Source organism: Dermacentor silvarum, chromosome 1 (assembly GCF_013339745.2).
Source record: "Dermacentor silvarum isolate Dsil-2018 chromosome 1, BIME_Dsil_1.4, whole genome shotgun sequence".
Lineage (NCBI taxonomy): Eukaryota > Metazoa > Arthropoda > Arachnida > Ixodida > Ixodidae > Dermacentor > Dermacentor silvarum.
The window spans coordinates 160,929,191-160,949,356 of NC_051154.1; the positions used below are offsets into that span (position 1 = coordinate 160,929,191).

The window sequence follows — 20,166 nt, forward strand, 5'->3', positions numbered from 1 at the left end:
TGAAAATACAGTAAGAACTGAAATCGGCCTGTAATTTGACAATTGGTCTGCATTTCCCCCTTTGTAAATTGGTGTGACGCGCGCTATTTTCAGCTCGTCTGGAAAAACGCCTGTGCTAAGAGACAAGTTTATAACATGCACGAGCACTGGCCTTATTTCGTGTGACACATATTTAACCGAAATGGGACTGAGACCGTCTGTGCCAGCTGAAACATCATGCTTTAATGTATTGATAAGATCACTTACTTCGCCGAGACAAGTCGGTTTCAAGAAAAGTGCATTCGACACACGTGGTGTGAAAAACCTGTGATTGTTTCCGATTGCAACGTGTACAGGGTTCATGCCAGTGCTGATAAAATGCATATTCATGCAGCTAACCAATTCTGCACATTCTATTTATCGCCCGTTTAAGTATGTCATTTGCGGATTCGTCATGTCATTTGCAGATGGTGGAGTCAGCCGTCATAGCCTGCTTAAATGTCGCAGTAAACGACTTATCTCAGAGAAATCACTAAAGCCTGAGGATTTCTTATAATTAGCTTCATGGTTTTCCCGATAAAAGCTTGTGTAATTGCGTGCAGTAACAGTCACAGGTGCATCCAAGAAGAATATATTTCTGCGAACTAACTTTCATGAGCCGTTACGTCATATGTGATGCGTGATAAAGATGACTTTGCGGACGTCAGGCTCGCCCGAAAGTTGCCGAGCTCACCATGATTTTCGTTCATGAGAAAATTTCCCACGCAATAATATTTGTGCTATCACGATTGACCGACGCTGAATTTCACGATGCGTTCTAGCGTGCGAACTCCTTCGTGAATACGGTCAAAAAGTAGCAGGTGATTCGAAGCGCCAATTTATTCGATGACCGTCAAAACAAAGCGATATTGGTTGTGAACTTCATTACACAATGAGCAGTTCACTGTGAATGGAACCTAAATAAAGCTGGTAGACCGTTGTGATTACAAAATACCTCAGTGGTGGGGTCGCAACACCCACTACGCAGCATTGAGACTTAAACAAAAAGCTTTCTGAGACGCGCATAACGCTCGTAGACGTGATGTCGATGCGAGACATATATAAGGATGCCAGTCAAGTCACTTTTTTTTCGCCTGGGTTGCCACGTGGCATAATGTCGGACTGAAATTAAATATAAGCATGGAGGCCCGTTTCAGGTAGGAAGTAAAGAAGGAAATTAAGAGGTGAAAGGCAGAGAGGTTAACCAGGTTAAGTGTCCGGCTGGCTACTCTGCACAGGGGCATGGGGTAAGGGCAGAAAAGATAAGAAAACAAGAGAAGATTAAAAAAGTTAGAAACAGGAACGCATCAATTCGCACATTCTATAGTTTTCAATAAGTCCTGTTTCTTTTAAAAAGCATACTAGTGCTTTTAATGCAGTTTAAGCAGTTTAAAGCAGCAGGACCAAGAATTCTGGCTTCCGTAAGGGGGACGGCTGTCAATCTTGTCGAGCGTGGTGTTGAGGGCTTTCCTTTGTGCACTAAAATGACCACAATCACACGGAAGATGTGCTATCATCTCTTTGCACCCGCAAATTTCACAATCTTGACTTGTGGCCGTTCCGATAAGGTAGAAGTACGCGTTGGTAAAAGCTGCTCCAAGCCATAGGCGACAAATAAGAGTTACCTCCCGTCGTGGTAAGCCATGTGGAAAGCAGAGCTTCAGATCAGGATCCAGGGAACCAAGGCGCTGGTTTTTAAAGTCTGTCGAATTCCAGTGAGCTATCGTAAGCTCGCGAGCAAGCGCACGGAGCATGTAGAAAACTGTAAAAGCGACTGATAAAACTTGGGAGGACGCTTAAGCTTCGCTTTTAAGAGTGGAACGCGATAGCATTCAAAGATCCCTGACTGCTTTTCACGCTTCCCGACAACTGCAGCTTAAGCAACAGTAATGGTTACCGGAAAACACTGGCGGCGAATGCTATGCACAAAGGCGAGCTTTCTGGTAAAAACGCGGCCTCTTGCGTGGGGCGATCCAAGAGATATTGCACGACGCGCCCAAAAAATGCATAATTTTCAGGTTTCCCTTTTTTGTTTCGTACTTTTAATATTTCAGTCCGAGAAAATTTACCATAAAAGGCATGCGCTGTGGGTGTTTTGTTTAATCACATTTTTTTGTGGATTGTCATTCTCAAAAATTCCGAGGAATAGCTTTGCCAAGAATGCAAGACAAGGTATGAGCAACTATAATGATAGAATGGTGTGACATACCTAAATATATTTGGAGGGCCTGCCTGGTTGGGGATGATTTTCTCGGCCGCGGGCGCCAAAGCAGACGCCGACACCGACGCCAACACCGACGCTGGATTTTCTGCGGCACTTTATTGCGTTAAAATGAGCCAGATGAGTCGATGAACCATCGTTCAGCCTTCATTTCTCCACTTCCCACACCTAAGTACATTTTCGTCGAGTGTACTTGTCCCATGCAGGGCACGTCCAAAGTAGATTACCGACATAAGTCCGAACAAACGACGCTAATTGGTTAAAGTAAAGAGAAATTAGAGAATGAAAAGTGCGCAATATCGAAAGTCGCGGTGTGCTGAAAGAGCCGCTTGTTTTGCTTCATGTTGAATGAAAAAGCTTAGATCGACACTCTTAAGTTCGCTCTGCCAAAAAGGTGCATATATCGTACTTCATTTATAGCGGCGTACACCCTCAATCATGTGAACTTTGCACCTTGTTGCGTAGTAGCGGTCACCGAGCAGTGATAAAGCAGCTAATGACTGCTGAGTTCCTTATATATGCTCGCTTGTTCAATGAATGCTTGGTAAGTTATAATTTAGTTGAAACTTATTTGTAGCATCCAAGGCTGTTGTATGAGCGCATGTGTATGTTGTAGTTTCTCTCTCGACTCCTTAAAAAGAGAGCAAATTATTGTTTTGCAAACCCATAGTAATAATTAAAAACAGAGTAATACGAAACAGCAAGCTGACAGCCATCACCAGTAGGGGCAGAACGCCTTTCCGCACAGAAAAAAATGAGGGAAGCATATATGTATGAGAACTAACAATGCAGTGTAACGAACATAAGCAGCTCCTTGTGATTTTAGCCCTTCTGTGTGTTGAAAAGCACTTTCGGAAGTGTGGTCCACAAAGTGAGGACACAATAATGGCTTGTTTGAATATAACCTTGACAGGGCTTCCCTGGTGTCGCGCAGTGACAGACAGACCACGACATCGTGCAAAGGCTACTCGTCGAAATCGACTGAAATTAGCAACATTTCGCAGCTGTCGTTCTAACTTTCCTTCCTACCTTTATAGTCTTCCTCTTCCTGTGTTTCTTCGCCTCTTTTTTTTACTCTCCTTATTGTTCTTCTTCTCTGTTTCTGCACGCCTGTCAGCATAGATCGCTTATAATTTGATGACAGCATAGAACTTGGCATAGCACTTTGCGTTTAACCAAGTACATCATTTAATCACATTCACGTGTTTCACAATCGCATGTTTCCTGTGTTTCGTAATTACATACGTGTCCAACGCGTGTATCAGCAGTTTACATATGTACAGTTTTCGGCAAAATTGACTCAGAAAACAGGGAGTGAATTCACCAAATGTTTCGTGCGTAAGTGCTCTTTAGGATTGGCTGATCGTCTCGCTAAAATGTCCAGGATCAGAATTGGCTGGAATCAGCACTTATGAACAATTATAGCGCAAGAGCTTTTTGTGAATACAGACCCTGAGGCCTTATCGTCATGTTTTACGTTTGTAAGATTGGTTTGTCATAGGTCGGCACCTATGTCGCTAACGTGTGTCATTGTTGACTATTTGGTACGATTCCCTGCAGATCAAACTCCTTTAAACAAAGGTTGACTTTTATTTGCAAAGCACTTCGTTTGGTAGAGTGGTTCGTAAGAATAGCTCCTAGCCAAGTGTGATTGCAAGCATATCATTACCAAATGTGTCCGACCAATGAAAAACAATTCTTATGAACGAAATGCACCGTGGCCCTGCTTTTTTCCACCGCGTACCGACACAACCTGTGGCATCATTTCGAACTCATCATCAACTCTTTTCTCACTGTCTCTTTTTATTCCCATTCCCCTTCGCGAATGCTGAGCACAGCTGGTCAGAACTTTGATTTGTGATGAAAAAGCTGACCTCTCAGCTTTGCCATCATAACACAGAGAGAGAGAAAACAAGAGGTGAAAGGCGGAGAGGTTAACCAGATTAAGTGTCCCGTTGGCTACTCTGCACAGTGGGAGGGGGTAAGGCCAGAAAATACTTCTTTTTTATCATAATAAATGTCTCAGTGGCTGTGTGTATTCTATCCTACTATAACCTCACCCGCTGTTACATGCATGGCGCTTCAAGTACGCAGACGCACCCACACATGCACAGAGAGAAAGACAAACGCTGTCCACTAAATAACTTACCATCTAACCGTTATCGCTGCTAAATCTGCGAGAATGGAAGTGCCCAGCTAGGTTCAGCACTTGTACTTTTTTTGCTAAACCACGCCAACAAACAAATTACAGCAAATAATATACAATGGTACTGTCACAAGCCGTTGGAAGTCAGTTTGATATGTCTTATGAGATTAGCGCATTATAATATCAAGCCACCCGAGACGGAGACTTGATCATGATCAGTATATACGTTCTGTAAGAGCCATGCATCAAACACACATGTCTGCACTCAGGTGTTAGGCTCATATAAGTGGTGAAAAAAAGCCTTACGTCACCAGGCCTACGAGGCAAAGTTCCTAAATAGACGATGACGTTTCGAGGGCATGGCGTGATCGATTAGTGCGGGCGCATAAATCGAAAATTTAATATCGCACCATTTCCGTGGGCGCGCCCCATCTACCATAGCGCCTGAATACCAGCGATTCGCGGTCAATTTGTCTCGGGAGGTATGGCAGAAGGCAATGAATATTGGGTGCGCAGCGCTTTGTTAATGAGGCGCGCGCCTGCTCAGGGCGCGGAACCCATGACCAAAACCGGCTGCCCGGACAGCGCTAGCCGCGTAATGATCTGTGCTATCGGCTCCCCGGTTCGCAGAAGTGGCTAATTAACATCGCCCTTCATGAATATTTTTTTATGTTCTTTCGAAAGAGCGTCTGTGTATACCAATCGTTCTTGTTCGGAATCTCACGACTATTTTGAGGACAAAAAGATGTTTCGTGGTCCTTAGCACAACCCCATGGGCACAGTTTTGTGCCTCTCGCTGTAGTAGGTCTTCAAGAAGTAGTGCTGTCGTAGGTCTCCAAGGTGCAGGCTTCGTGTGCAATCCTGGACAGGGTGCCTTTGAACGGGGAAACATTTTCGCGCAATCCGTATATATATATATATATATATATATATATATATATATATAGTTTGGCCAAAATAAACACACACACACACACACACATATATATATATATATATATATATATATATATGTGTGTGTGTGTGTGTGTGTGTGTGTGTGTGTGTGTGTGTGTGTGTGTGTGTGTGTGTGTGTGTGTGTGTGTGTGTGTGTGTGTGTGTGTGTGTGTGTGTGTGTGTGTGTGTGTGTTTACTTTGGCCCAACTCTGGCAAGCAATGCCTGAATAACCTGCGCGCCCCATCCTCCGCAGCACTACCACCACCACCGCCCTAACCATCCTACGAGATCAATAGACAAAGCTACAACGCGGAAGCAATAACTGCGAATGGCCAACGAGTTGCTTGTTACCGAAGTTGCTATCAACATCAGAAGAATACTCTGGTCGGCGGTAATCTCGTTTCGCGAAGCAAGCTTCGGAGTAACTGAAGGTGTTGTTGCACAGAAGCAAAGCGGGCAGCTGTGATATCTTCTATGCGGTCTGCTCTCGTTTTGTGCTTGCTTCGGAGAGCACGACAAACTTCCTGGTCGCCGCAGCAGCGCAACGCGAAAAACGCTCGGCGCACCAAAGGCTGATACGTAAGAGCCTCTCTAACCCGGCACTTCCGGCCAAATCTCGTTGGGGACGTTGAAGGATCTTGCGAAAGCTTCTGCGTCCGGCAGGCAGTTCTGATAGTGTCGGCATCGCAGACCTAGGCCTTTTGGGCAATCAACGATAAAGCAATTGGCTGAGTGCTGGGCAGCTTCTCCCTGCGTCATCACTGCTGTGCTGTGGCCAGTTCGACCAGACACTGCGCGCAGCGCGCAGGCCTTGGTCGCAAAATTGAAGCGTGGTTACCTATGGGGCACCACAAGCTAGATGTGCTTGCTCTCCCTGGGGCACCAGCTGAGGACAGATTTACACAAACTTTCGGAAGCTCCGCTGCTACTCAGCCACTGCACTTTCGGCAGAGGCTAGGAGTATATACATCGAGCGCTGGCAGTGGGTCATGATCCACTCCAACTACATATTAAAATAACAAACTAATTATAAAATGTTGCCAATATGGGCTGATGAGCATCAGCAACCAGCTTGACCCCAAACGTACAGCAAGTATAGTTCGGTGACGAGCGGCCACGGGATCTCTGTAGCGAGACCAGAATCAAGTAGCGGTAAGAATCGCAGGTAATGCAATGCAAAGACGGCGAGAAAAGTATCATTTACGCGAAAGGCGCAGTAGCATGCTCCTTTAGATAATGGCTTCGAAAAGAAGTCCTGTCGACATATTGAGAAACAGAACTACGATTATATGAAACATTTGGTTCGTGGATGGCGGTTTGCGGGTCTCTCTCTATATATATTTTGCTCGCGGGGTTTGTTTTCGTGTGCGCGGCGCTTTCGCTGCCGCTTCATCCTGTCTCACGAAGCGGCCTGTGGCCTGCCTCCTGCAGGTACATGGCGATCATGCGTCCACTGCGGCCTCGGATGTCCAGGGCGACGACGCTGAACATCGCCATCTGGATCTGGGTGGCGAGCAGCCTGCTCTCGCTGCCCAACATACTCTACTCGAACACCAAGGCAGAGATCTTCGCCAACGGCGACTCTCGCGTCATATGCTACGTCTTCTGGACCGACGGTGACGTCACCGAGAGCCACGACGAATACGTGTGAGTGTAACCCCTGCAAAAGTGTTCGGCTTTTCGAAAGTCCACTGCCGAAGGTCATTTTCGTTCAAATCACATCGTCGCCGGTGAGTGCAGCGCAGCCACCGCGTAAATGTCCGATGTGGCCGCGAGTGCTTTGACCTGGGAACTTTTGTGGAAGGTAGCTCGATTACTAGCGCTAATTACTCGTCACTTTCCTGTTATACTCACAGTTCCAGGGGAAGAAGCATCGAATGTGATTTAAGTTTATAGAGGAAAGCCTTCTTTGACATTGCAAGGTTTCGGTTGTACATCATGTGAGCGATCACGACAACCACAATGCGACGAAACCATGATGGGTGGGAAGCGTGCCCTAGCAAAATGTTTTCATCACAATTCCTTCTGATGGTTAATCCTACAAGTGCTGAAAATGACATGCCAGAGAATGATTTTCTTTTTTTATTTGCCGTCCTTCTTACGCAACAGGAAGGTTTCTCTACCTGTTTGAGGCAACGCCGTCCCTTACATTATAATGCAGACAATAAAATACAAGAGTCACTGACATTTATAGTGGTTCAAAAGGAGCGTTCTGGCTACAATAACATTTCACACTTGTGGTTTTAAAAACGTTTATAATACAGAAATATAAATCACATGCGCACTGCCTATGTACAACGCCATTAACATAATGTGGTGACGTGCATTACTTATTGACTGAGATTCTTCACCTTGGGTTTTATATCTGCAATCCACAAGTGCAATTCGTCGAACAAATTATTGCGCAAGATTTCTTGGCGAGCATAAGAGCAATCAAAAGCACATTCAATATTCAATTGAAAGGAACCGATGTTCTAGTCTACGTTTTCGCGTCTTGTTTCGCAGCGCTTCAGCGTTTAGCGATTGCTGCGTGGCCTGCCTGCGAACATTTAAATTAAACTCAAAGCATCACCTTTAATTTAGTTACTGTGTCAGTAAACCATTCATATACTAATGAATCTTCACGTTTTCGTCAACGGTACATTTCGACAAGTGGACTTGTCTTTTGCAAGGCCTGCCTTTTCAACACAATTTTGCAACTTGCCCTTAATAAACTGGTTCACAGCCGTTTCAAGATGCGTGCGAGAAGGTATACGAGTTAATCTTCGAAAGGCGCAAATCGCGTAAGCAACATGTGCTGCTATAATTGGGGGTTTTGGGGCTTCGAATTATTATTCTGCATAAGACATTTTCTCCTCAATATAGCAAAATCTGGGATAAAAAGTATTTTCTTTCTGTATACTTCGTACAAATTATAGGCGCGTGCTGTACTGCAACCTCATACACGCAGGTACAACGTGGTGATCCTGATTGTGACCTACATTATACCGGTAACATCGATGGCCTTCACCTACTTCCGCGTTGGCCGTGAGCTGTGGGGAAGCCAAAGCATTGGCGAGTGCACAGCCAAGCAGATCGAAGCCATCAAGTCGAAAAGAAAGGTAAGCGCGTTGACACCTGTAATTTCGTGTGCCGCCGACCATGGTATACAGCTTGCTGTCTGTGTGTTGTTGTTGCCCCCGAGCATAAGGCCACAAATACTCAGAGATGGATAGCTCGATAACCGGGAGGTACGAAGGAATGAAAAACAAAGAGCTCTAAAAAAACGTTAAATCCTGACATGCATGTAGTTGAACAGACTTACCTGTAAAATATAACATGCAGCTACAAAAATTAAAAGCCTTGCTAAATTGAATTGAGAGGACAGATATATTGAACAAAGCATGGCATAGGAAAGTGAGAACAGAGAGAAATTAACGAGACAATCGCCTGTTATTACCCGCTACTTATCTATATACCCGCGACGCTGCAGTTCACTCTCATATTCAAGCAAGCTTGTAGGGCCACAGCTAGGAGAGCGGACTTTTAGAAACAGGCCTTTTCTTTTTTACCGGCACTTTCGTAACCCCGGCCTATGCATAAAACCGTTTTTTTATGTGAATAAAAGAGCATCTAATGCAGATTTATATTTTCTCTCCCTGGCTTAAGGCTCCTCCTCCTCCTGAGGTCTATTTTCTGGCATTAGTGCCTGTACTTCGAATTTTATTTCCACTGAATGAATTTCAGTGGGAATACCGGAGTTTTGCAAGTACTTGAAATTTTGATAAGAACGGTTACAAGTGTGTCAAAAAGGCTATTACTCACTTTATCTATGGACAATTTACGCGCAGTTTTTCTCAGACAAAGCTAACCTATTTAAATGTCTTTCTATAGCAGTCGCGGAATGGGGGGATCATGGATTTCAAAGAGCACGTAACCTTTTTGTTCCTTAGTCTGCCATATATGTAGAGTAAGCAAGATTTCAGGAGCTAGCTTTTGTGCTACGCAGTTTTATTCAATTACCTATTCGGCATATCTCTGCTGTCACACTGAACACAATTTTGAGCAAAACGATAACGAGAACAACGTGAAAGCAGGAGCCAATGTTTCGACGTGTGGGCTTGTCTTTTTTAAAGACCTGCCTTCTCAACACAATTTTGCAACTTGCCCTTATTAAACCAGTTGATAGCTTTCAATTTACATTTTCCTTCCAAAGGCTTTGAAACTGGACTGGACGTTCATTCGAGACAAAGAAGACCAAATAAAATAAATTCTCAGGCTTGCCAAGCTGGCCGTAACTTTTGCTTAATCACCATTAGTATATCTTAACGCCGTTCAGGTCCTGAACGCCGTTAGTACGTCTGGCGTCATCATTATTTTACGCAGTGTCTATTTTACGCCAACCCAAGAGCCCATGCGAGGCTCGGGCTACTTCATTGCCCTGTCCGCAAGTAGTGTACACACGTACGAAAATTACACCCTCGCGGTTAAATTCGATATGGAAACACCCTTTCTACACTGTTACTTTTCCTCGAAATGATTAATATCGGTGTAATCGTTAACACAACACCCTTAGTGTACGCTTTTATTATCATACGGAATCTAAGGATGCTTTGGCAATTCAACTTTGGAAGCAATAAAATGCCGTACGCGCTTCTTTCCCAGAAGTTTACGCTGTCATTTTCGATCCCGTGATATGGTCAGAGTAGGCTACAGATGTCATCTTGGTACTTCATGTTATAGCGTCCCCGGTGGTAAAGTAGAGAGACAGGGCCTCTTTTTTTTACTTTTTAACCTGCCTTGCATTTTTTTATACCACTGGCTTTGTTTAAATTGTTTCAGCTCAATGCTGTTTTATAGATCCGCTGCCAAGTTTCAGCGAATCATAGCGCGTCAGCCAATCATAGTTCCTCAGGCGCATGTTCTTTCTGGTGAAGCATCGGCGGCAGTGTAATATGATATGCAGTAAGTCTTGCGCTGTGTATAGAGTGGAGTAAACATTCACAGCTGTGTGCCTAGCAACTCCCTGCCGATGACAACACAGCATTTATAAAGCAAGAGGAGGAGCCCCAGTCGTAAAGTGTACGGGGAGGTACAACTATTTTCTCCTCCTCTCGCCTATCCTGCGTTTCTTATCTTCGCTTAAATTGTTTCACTTTGTTGCTGGTTCGGAGAGCGTGGCGTCAGCCTATCATAGCAGATAGAGTAGAGGCGCCATCGCGCTCTCCAGGTGCTATATTATCCTTTTGGGTAACATCGGCGGAATGACTGAGAGATTCATCGTAAACACGTTTTAGGTACATATGTTTATGATTAATGTGAATTCAACCGGACGTTTTTTGTGAGGTGCTTATCCTTACCACCATTCTATAGCGGAAGCAGCATTTCCACATTATGAACCGTGCCATATCTGTGTGTGACTGACATTGTGCCCGCCGTTCTATGACTATTCCCAATTGGTTAATGTTTAGTTGGTGACTTGTTAGTGGGATAAATACCATGAAAGAAAAAAGAAATGGCGGAGGTACTGAGAGGTAAAACTGCCGACTGGCGATCTGTAAATAAACAGTTCAAATTTAGAAAGAGTAAACTGCGTGCCATATATATATATATATATATATATATATATATATATACTCCTATAAACGCCTTGCAAGCAACTTTGGGACTCCTTCGATTCCATCGCCACTGGCAGACATCCAAACGACTAGCGGAAAGAGGAAAAGAGGATAGTAGATGTCGATGTGGAAAGGGAAGCGTTGGGTGCAATTAAATACCCATTGTCAGAAAGGGTGTAATGCCAACAAAACAACCTTTCATAAGAGTGTATTAGTTCACTCAAACACCCTTTTCTATGGCTGTAAAGAGGGGAATTATAGACATAAGAAATTTCCTTGGTGTGTAGCACGTGTAAAAAAAAGGGGAAAAAAAGAAGGCGTACTTTCGCCCGAAAGGCGAAGCATCGATTGCGACAGCAAATTATCAGAGAGCCCTGCGAAGTAAGGATGGTACATTTATAGGCCGTATCAACTTCAAAAATTCGCTTGCTACCTGGTGGTGTCATGGTGCCAGCGGTGTCAGCGCGCACAGCAAACATGAACCCATCACACTAGATGACCGCGGACACACGCTGTCAAAATGCTGGCGTGACGAAACGCGGCAGCAGAAGCGAGCGAAGTGACCTTCGTGTTGTCGATGTTTCAACGCAAACGCAGCACCTTGAACACACAGCGTTTTCCTACATTGGCGCCCAACATGGGGCGCCAATGTGGGAAAACGCCTCGGTCCCGCGGTTCACGGCAGCAGCTCCAGTCTCGGCCGGCCGCGCCCAAGGGCGCCCAGCGGCAGCACGCGCGTTCGTCGCACACTGCTCGCGCGTCCGTCATCTTCGTCGTCCACAGTTGGCTCCTATCCACTATTAACGTCAGCGTTCCCACAGTAGGCATCCACAGTAACGCTCGATGCACAGTGCCGGCATGCAGGTCCTTCCAGTGCACGGACGCCACGCATCCGCGCAATACTTCAAAAGCTTCGCTATATATCCGAGCTGACCTACATTTCGCAGTTATTGACACAAGCGATATCTGCGATGCCGATTTGGAATGTGCAGCCGTTACTGTAAGTCTCAGAGATACGACGACGACTGTGGCAAGCATATATTATCGACCGACACGATCTTCAGACACCACCTTATTGGAGTTCTTAGTTACTCGGAGTGGCCCATCATTTGTGCTGCGCGGAGACTTATATGCTCACCATCCTTGCTGGTGCTCTCGTCCACAAGACCAGCGTGGGATAGAGATCAACGAGCTTATTGTTAGACATGATCTACAAACACTCAATGACGGCTCACCTACATTTGTGGGCAGAGGGAAGGAACAATCCACCATCAACCTTGCGATATCAACAAGAGATGTGTATCTGGCCTGGTCATGTGAATCTGACCCATTGGGCTCAGATCACCTACCAATTTGGTGGATTCCAGAACATACTCCTAGCCGCCAGTCTGCCACCTACACAGTGACAAACTGCAACACGTTCCGTCAGCTGATTTCAGAGGCCCCATCACACGACAAGTTTTTTTAAACTGGTGAGCGAGTGTCTTCAACAAGGTACCGTAAGACGACGGCGAGGCATAGATAAACTGAACCCTTATCTTAAGCTCTTGAGGCGACGCGCCTGTCGACGCCGCGCTTACAGGAGAGCGCAGCGTTCTAAAAGAAGCTCTGATTGGACGGTGTATAACCGCCTAGACGCAGCCATACGGCGGCACACAAAACAACTTCGTCGAAAGAGCTTGGCAGCACTGTGTGGTTCGTTGCATACGGCAAATGGTTTTGGAAGTGTTTGACGAATACTGAAGGCTCTCCGCACTACTGAGATCTGCAAGAATCCAACTGCTGCTTTGTGCATAACGACTGGCTGGACTCCGAAAATTCTTGCGGAAGCATTTGCCGACCCTTTCGTACCTCCTATGTCAAGTGACAACGCAAACAATGACCTTAATCCTCTGACGAGGAAAACTATTCATCTTGGAATAACGCGCAAAAATGACCCACTGAAATATGTCTATAAACTGACATCAAGAATCATGAACATCTGAGAAGCTATAAGTAACTAGATAGGGTGAAATCTTGCACTCCCGACCATATACAACAGTCCTCGTCATGCGACAGCCCCAGAACGTCATTCTTTCTTCTTAAATACGCAGGGCGCCTTCATCGCGTGGTCCACCGTTCCACACATAATGCCGTGATCCACAGCATGTGGACGTATCACGCACCATCACGTTGCCAAATGCATTTATACCATTCTTCAAAAGAACACAGTCGGTCGTATCAATTAAATCACATGGTCTTTTGCTTTAGGGTGCACGTCGCATGGTGTGCAGCGTATGTCACTCCCAGCACCGCAAATGGAGTCAATACATTTCGCCAATAGCCTCACCTTAACAATGTTTTATGTAACCAGCAATAAATATATTTCAGTCCGGTACTTGCCTTTTTCTACCCGCCGCGGTAGCTCAGTCAGCTAAGGCGTTGCGCTGCTGAGCACGAGGTTGCGGGATCGAATCCCGGCCGCGGCGGCCGCATTTCGATGGAGGCGAAATGCAAAAACGCCCGTGTGCTTGCGTTGTAGTGCACGTTAAAGAACCCCAGGTGGTCAAAATTAATCCGGAGTCCTCCACTACGGCGTGCCTCATAATCAGAACTGGTTTTGGCACGTAAAACACCAGAAAGAAGAAGAAGTACTTGCCTTTTTCTAGGGCAACATAAGCGTTGAATCCGGCAGTGGTTACAAAGATAACACCATGGAACTTTTTGATGCGAAAGCGTCAAATGGCCCATTGAGCGAAAAAGCCGGCGTCTGTAGTCTGTAACAACGAAACGGCACCTAAACTCGCATTGTCATTATCTGCGACGCCACGTCACGAGCTGCGCTGTTATATTCGATATTAGGAGGCCTCGATATAAGTACCAAAAACTCCAAAGTGCAGCGTCGCGTCATGAAGCTTTAGAATAATTTCCGTGTCGGTTTAAGGCACCAGTGCGATACCACGCAGATTATAGCGGCAGTCTCTCCTCGTAACGTTCACCCTCCTGTTAAACGATTTATCGTCCGTCCAGACGTACATGAAAAGTTAATCGCCGGTAAGGCATATTATCATGCCTGACTAGAGAGAATCTGTATTTTTTTCTCCTTTTATTCTTCTTGATTATAAAGTCTGGTATGGATTGTTTTGCCTGTTATTTTTCGCGAGGGCAAATAGCTCCTTATGTTCTTTTTTTTTAGCTTCATACATGGTTCATAGAAAAGCACGCGGAGCAGTCCCAGCGGATTAAAAGTGATAGCCCAGCTAAAGAGAGTGTTGCGGTGTTTTAATTTTATAGTGCTCATTAACGTGGGGGCACGCACGGGGGCGGAATCAATACGGGCAGAATGATGAGAACGGGGCTAAAAGTTTTAATTCTGCAAAAACGCACACTAGATTCACGCGGTCATTGCAGAGCGTTTTAGGTAAGGGGAAGATTACGTTTTAGTTTTCTTCTTTGGGCGTAAGCACTGCTCGCAAGCACTCTCCCAAACCACGTCACTAATTATCAGTTTCTGACAGTAAGTTGCATTATTTACAGGCTGCTGCTACCAGAGAATGGCTGACAGCATCTCACGCGGCATGCCCCGTCTTCTTCCTCTTAGCACAGCGGTCCTGTAATGGCTGGCTCATACGCAATGCCTCGTAACAATATTCGGGGCTAATAAATGTTATTTCTCTCTCTCTCTCTCTCTCTCGTAACAATATAGCTGCAACAAGTAGTGCATAATTCTAAAAGTTCCCGCAGCTGCGTAGACACGAGTGCTTATTTTTTTTTTTTTTCACAGTTATTATGACAGCGTTGGGGAAAGGAACGCTTCACATTTCTCCTTAAAGCCTGCAGCAGTGCTAATTTCGTCAAGTTCCCCCCATTTTGAATGTCGTTGCAGTCGCTATAAACCGAAACAAGAAACTGACACAGCCATGACCCTTTTCAAGCTCCAATGTGGACTGACACAGCCTACATGTCAAACGCAGAAATGCTATTATGAAACAACCATTGGACCAGTTTGAATTAAACTTGGTGCACTTGAAAAATAAAGTTAAATTTCAGTGACGGTAGACGCGGTATTTTAATTTAAAGCCTGGAAGTTTTTTTTAGAAAATTGCCAATGATTCATAAGTTTCAAATAAATAGAAGTACGAAGTTTACAAACTTGTAACTGTACACCAAAAACAAGTATTGCAATTCTGTAAACTGCATCCGTTGGAGCATCTAAAGCGGATAAATTTGACGTTTTAATTTACAGTTTGCGTGAGCTTGTTACAATGTTAAGAAGGTTTTGTAAACGTCCTATACGCATAATGGTACATTTCAGAGCGTTCTGTTATGTATCTGTTTTGATCGCTTTAGGTGTGTTACTAGATGTAGTTTGCAAAATTGCGATATCATTTATTATTCCTTAGTTACAGCGTAGTAAACGTGATAGCGTTGTTTTCAGAAATTTGGAAATGTTCAACCATCTTTATTAAAAAGTGGTCGGCCCACATCAATATTCCACTTTCTACAGTCACTATAGATTCGAACTTTACATCTGTGCGTGTGTGTGTGTGTGTGTGTGTGTGTGTGCGTGCGTGCGTGCGTGCGTGCGTGCGTGCGTGCGGGCGGGCGGGCGGGCGGGCGGGCGGGCGGGCGGGCGGGCGGGCGGGCGGGCGTGCGTGCGTGCGTGCGTGCGTGCGTGTGTGTGTGTGTGTGTGTGTGTGTGTGTGTGTGTGTGTGTGTGTGTGTGTGTGTGTGTGTGTGTGTGTGTGTGTGTGTGTGTGTGTGTGTGTGTGTGTGTGTGTGTGTGTGCGCGCAACAAACCTCATAAAATTCGGTTACCGGGTAAAACAATTTCTCCGTTCCCATGTATTTAAATAGGAGCCCTCGAGCTAAAGCCTTCCTCTTCATAGCAAATAGCAACTCAATTTATATTCAGTAGGCAAGAGCGAGTACACAAGCCCATGCACACTCAATTGCCGTTGTGCTAAGGCAATCGATTATTGGCACGAACAAGAAGTAAAGCCTTTCCACCACACCGTGCCCCTCAACCAGTCTTGTCATTAAAGAATCTTATATAGCATCTTGTTCGTTATTTAGGTGCCAGAATGAGGTATGACAAACTCCAAAAAGGCGGCTCATTTCAATGAAGCATAGAAAAGGCAAACATTTCATTTATGGTGTCAAGGTCAACTTTGACGTTCGTAAGTCGGCATGCAACGAGCAACGCCCAGGTTGAGGAGGAGAAGGATAAAAAAAGAGAGGGAAAGACAGGGAAGTTAGCCCGTGTAAATACCGGCTGGCTACCCTGTGCTTGGTGGAGGTAATGAAATATGATAGAAGCAGAGAAGATATTTTAAAGATAGAAAAAGAAAGTGCGCAAGCTAACGCGGTGCAAGGGGCTGCAGCTAGAATAGCCGATAATTGCGGCTGCGAGGAGAGGATCAGGCGCCTCCTACGTGACTGTTCTCTTTTTTTTTTCTTTTTTTTTGTGTTCTGGGGTTTTCTCTGCCAAAACCACGATCTAATTATGAGGCACCTCGTATACTTGGGGACTCCGCGTTAATTTTGACCACCTGGGGTTCTTTCCCATGCATCCAAGGCACGGTACACGGGCGTTCTTGCATTTCGCCCCCATCGAAATGCGGCCGCCTCGGCCGGGATTCCATCACGCTATCTCGTGCTTAGCAGTGCAACGCCATATCCGCTACGCCACCACGGCGGCTGACTATCCCCGTTACAGTGTTTCTAGAAAAGCGCTCTTGAGCCCGCTTGACTCGAATTGCCCGTTGACGGAGGAGATAATCCTTGCACACTGGTACAGACCGAGTTCAATACTGAATTAGGAATTGCCTTGGGGCTAGTTGGGAATGAACTGTGTGTGTGTGACCGACTTTGAAAGTTTGAGCCGATGAAGGCGACAACGTACGTATAAGGCTAATGGGTCACAACTCTCGGATACGCCCTTGTGCACCGACTCCTGTTAATGAAGTTGTTGATGAGCTATCATACAAGATCCCTTGCCTCAACGTGTCAAATCCAGCTGGGTTTTGACAAAGTTCAAGAGTTAATCAGAGATCGACTCTCCTGTCGTTCTTTGCAGTTTAGCGATGTGAATCGTTAAAACCTCTTGGATATTATATGACGAATCTACTAACCCCAAGCACCAAGTAGAAAACTCATCATTGCAATATAAGGCTCGATAATTAGAGTATAAGGCTTAATCAACTATGGTGGAATACACCCGTTTGTAGTCTCAAACTTACGGTGGCCTTTTAATGCGTTAGCATTAAGAGTGTGAAAGCGGAAAAAAAGTGTAAGTGTGTGAAATGTGGAAAGCCGGCACGTAGTATATATATATATATATATATATATATATATACATTCGCAGTTGTACCGATAATAACAATGGTAACTGCAAGGCCATGCTACACAGACGAACTGTATATATCTGCATTGCATTACGCGCGTCTCGCAATGCATTCCCGGCCGTCACTATCGGTAGGCCGCGGGTAGGCACGGCAGCAGAGGCTGCCTTACGCGAACGTAAGCGCGAGCGCGATTGCTCCCGTAAGGCCGATCCCGTGTATCGGCAACGGCAGAGCCTCTGATCGTCTACCACAGCGATCACAAGGCAATACTGTGCAAGTGTAGAGTCGTCCGTGTAAGTTTGAGTGTGTGCGTGTAATCAACGGCTACATGATCTAAAATAAAGGCTACACAACTTAAGGAAATGTGTCTTCGTGCCACTTCAACGTTAAAAAATACAATCCTAAACAAGCAATCAAATCACATATGCAGCGCATCGGGTCGCTCGGCATTTCTTGGTTTCGCTGCGTGGTCGTTGGCTTTTGCTTTGACTTTGATTCAGTTTGCATGGGAGAAAGTTTCGCGTTCAACCATCTTTCCTTATGAAAGGGGCTTTGATTTATATATATATATATATATATATATATATATATATATATATATATATATATATATATATATAGTAGTAACTGGATTTTTCAATGGGCCAAGCGTAGTTAGAAAAATCAGAAGCACAATTTCGCGGTTATCTTAGGTTTATTTACCCAACAGTTTCGGTCGGTGGACCGACCTTTTTAAAGGGATGCAGGAAATTCTCGCAACAGTCTTTTTATATCTTCAGGTAGAGAAAGAAGACGCCAAAAAAAAGAGAGAGAAAAAGAGAGGAAGGAGAGATAAAGAGAGCAAACAGAAAAAAAAAAACATGAGGGAGAGAGCCGATGGCCAGAGAGATTACTTGTTGGTAACGGAGTTCTGCATGACGCGTTCCTGTCATCATTATCAGTGGACAGGTCTTTGGTCTGGTCCCCGTTACACTCGCTTTAACCTGATCGACGACGATGCCCGACGCATTCCCGTCAAAAGTGGCAGTGGACATGTCATTGACACGGTCGCTGTTAAGCGTGTTTGACAGACATGATTAACGAGCACGCCTGCCATTTTGAGCTATGTGCAGAAGAATAAATAAATAGATAAAAAATATAACATAAATAAAAAAATACCAGGGAGAGAGCCAATGGCCAGGGAGATTACTTGTTTGTAACGGGGTTCTTCACGACGCGTTCCTGTCATTATTGGCAGTGGGCAGGTGCTTGAAGCGGTCGCCGTTATGCGTGCTTTTACACGTGAATCATCATTGTCATTTCGATCGGGCCGAAATGCGAAAACACCCGTGTACTTAGATTTGGGTGCGCGTTAAAGAACCCCAGGTGGTCCAAATTCCCCACGTCCAAGACCCCACTACGGCGTGCCTCATAATCAGAACTGGTTTTGGCACGTAAAACACCATACTTTAATATATACATACAGGATGTTTCAGCGAACACTTTCAAAAAATTTTAAAGGTTGCCTGTGGCAGATAGCTGAATTCTACTTCGTGAGCTGGTCTACTCGAAGAGGCGGATATTACTTGCACACAGAATTGAAATGCAGAATCGACTAAATAACAAAAATGCACTAATTAAGCATTTAACTAATTGCCTTATGGCCCATATTGTAATTTACAAATTTTATAGACGTGGAGTTCGCAAGGCGGATCCACTTAGAACGAGCCCTCAGGATGACACCAGTTTCGAGATAAGAATTTCCGAACTTTGCGGAGAAACGCATTGGCATTCCAGTTACTTTCTTAACAGAACGCCGTTTTATGTATTGAAGCACAAAAGTAACTGGAAGTAAGAGTGTGAAGGTAACAATGTGCTGACTCCGCTATTCAGGTGTCAACACAATTCGCTAGACATGCAGTTTTTGCGGTCAGCATTAATTTACTTCACTTCCTTTTCTTTTATTTATTTATTTATTTATTTATTTATTTATTTATTTATTTATTTATTTATTTATTTATTTATTTCAGTAAGCAACCAATTACTACTGTACGTCCGTGATGACCTCGACAAAAAAAGTTGAGGGGGGGGGGGGGGGGGGGTTAGACATCTGTACGTAATAACCCCTGAATCCGCACTTGTAATATTACCCATTAACATGAAATTAGCCGTGTTCTCTGTAAACGCTAGCGGATAATTTCTTAATATAGCCAGAGATGTCTACCTAGCTGAAGGCGTAAGTCGGTAGATTGTATTGTTACCGGCTCACTTACGTGGCCAGCTTGTCGAGGGTTGAGCCCGTGGTCGGTGTTGGTCTTCGGTAACGTCTGGTTTCAGTACTCCTGCCCCTAATTGAAGTGGCCCCTGCTAGCGTAATCGCGCCACGTTAAATTCGGTCATTCCACACATCGTGTAGAAGGTCCATCCCTCCGTCGGAAAGAACCGCGCATTTCCTGTACAGATTGCCGAGTAGATCTTGCTCATTGTCGAACATACTTTGTTTATTGTCGAGTATGATTAGCTGCTCGCTAACCGAAAAGCGTCATCCAACTCCTTAACGTTGTTCAGCATTTTTGCGAGACAGTAGTTGTTGAGGCCTGAAAACATGGCTCATGCCCGCGAGAGGTATTGACCGCACAGATGGAGATAAAAATTACAGGCAGCAAGAAAGAGTTGTTCTTTCTGTGGGCAGAGAAGGGTCACACCGTGTTAATTTCAATTATTCTTTTTATTTGGCGCTCGAAAAGTAACTCGCATAAATGCACCGCATAGAAATGTGTGGTTACTTGTTCGTTCCACCTGCCAAAGCTTCGTGACAAAAACGGGTACCTCTGTTTTGTTCCAAAGGTGAACGGCCACGTTCCCAACACCTAAAAGCGAGCTTCGCCACGTGCCCATATCGGAGAGTGATAGTCCCCGCGGAGCAGCCGAGCGCGCCTGCA

General features: G+C 45.0%; 2 protein-coding genes across 4 annotated transcripts in view; one reads left to right on the forward strand and one right to left on the reverse strand.

The window, feature by feature from the left end:
- LOC119436305 (tachykinin-like peptides receptor 99D) overlaps positions 1-20,166 on the forward strand; it is a 729,947-nt gene that overhangs the window by 678,937 nt on the left and 30,844 nt on the right. For all 3 annotated transcript variants that reach the window (XM_049656881.1, XM_049656884.1, XM_037703119.2), the window contains 2 exons: positions 6,754-6,969; positions 8,273-8,423. In XM_049656881.1, the coding sequence (XP_049512838.1) occupies positions 6,754-6,969; positions 8,273-8,423 (367 nt within the window). The remainder of the gene's footprint in view (positions 1-6,753; positions 6,970-8,272; positions 8,424-20,166) is intronic.
- Positions 1-20,166, reverse strand: part of LOC119432753 (uncharacterized) — a gene marked incomplete at its 5' end in the record, with an annotated part of 185,237 nt that overhangs the window by 74,807 nt on the left and 90,264 nt on the right. The window lies entirely within an intron of this gene.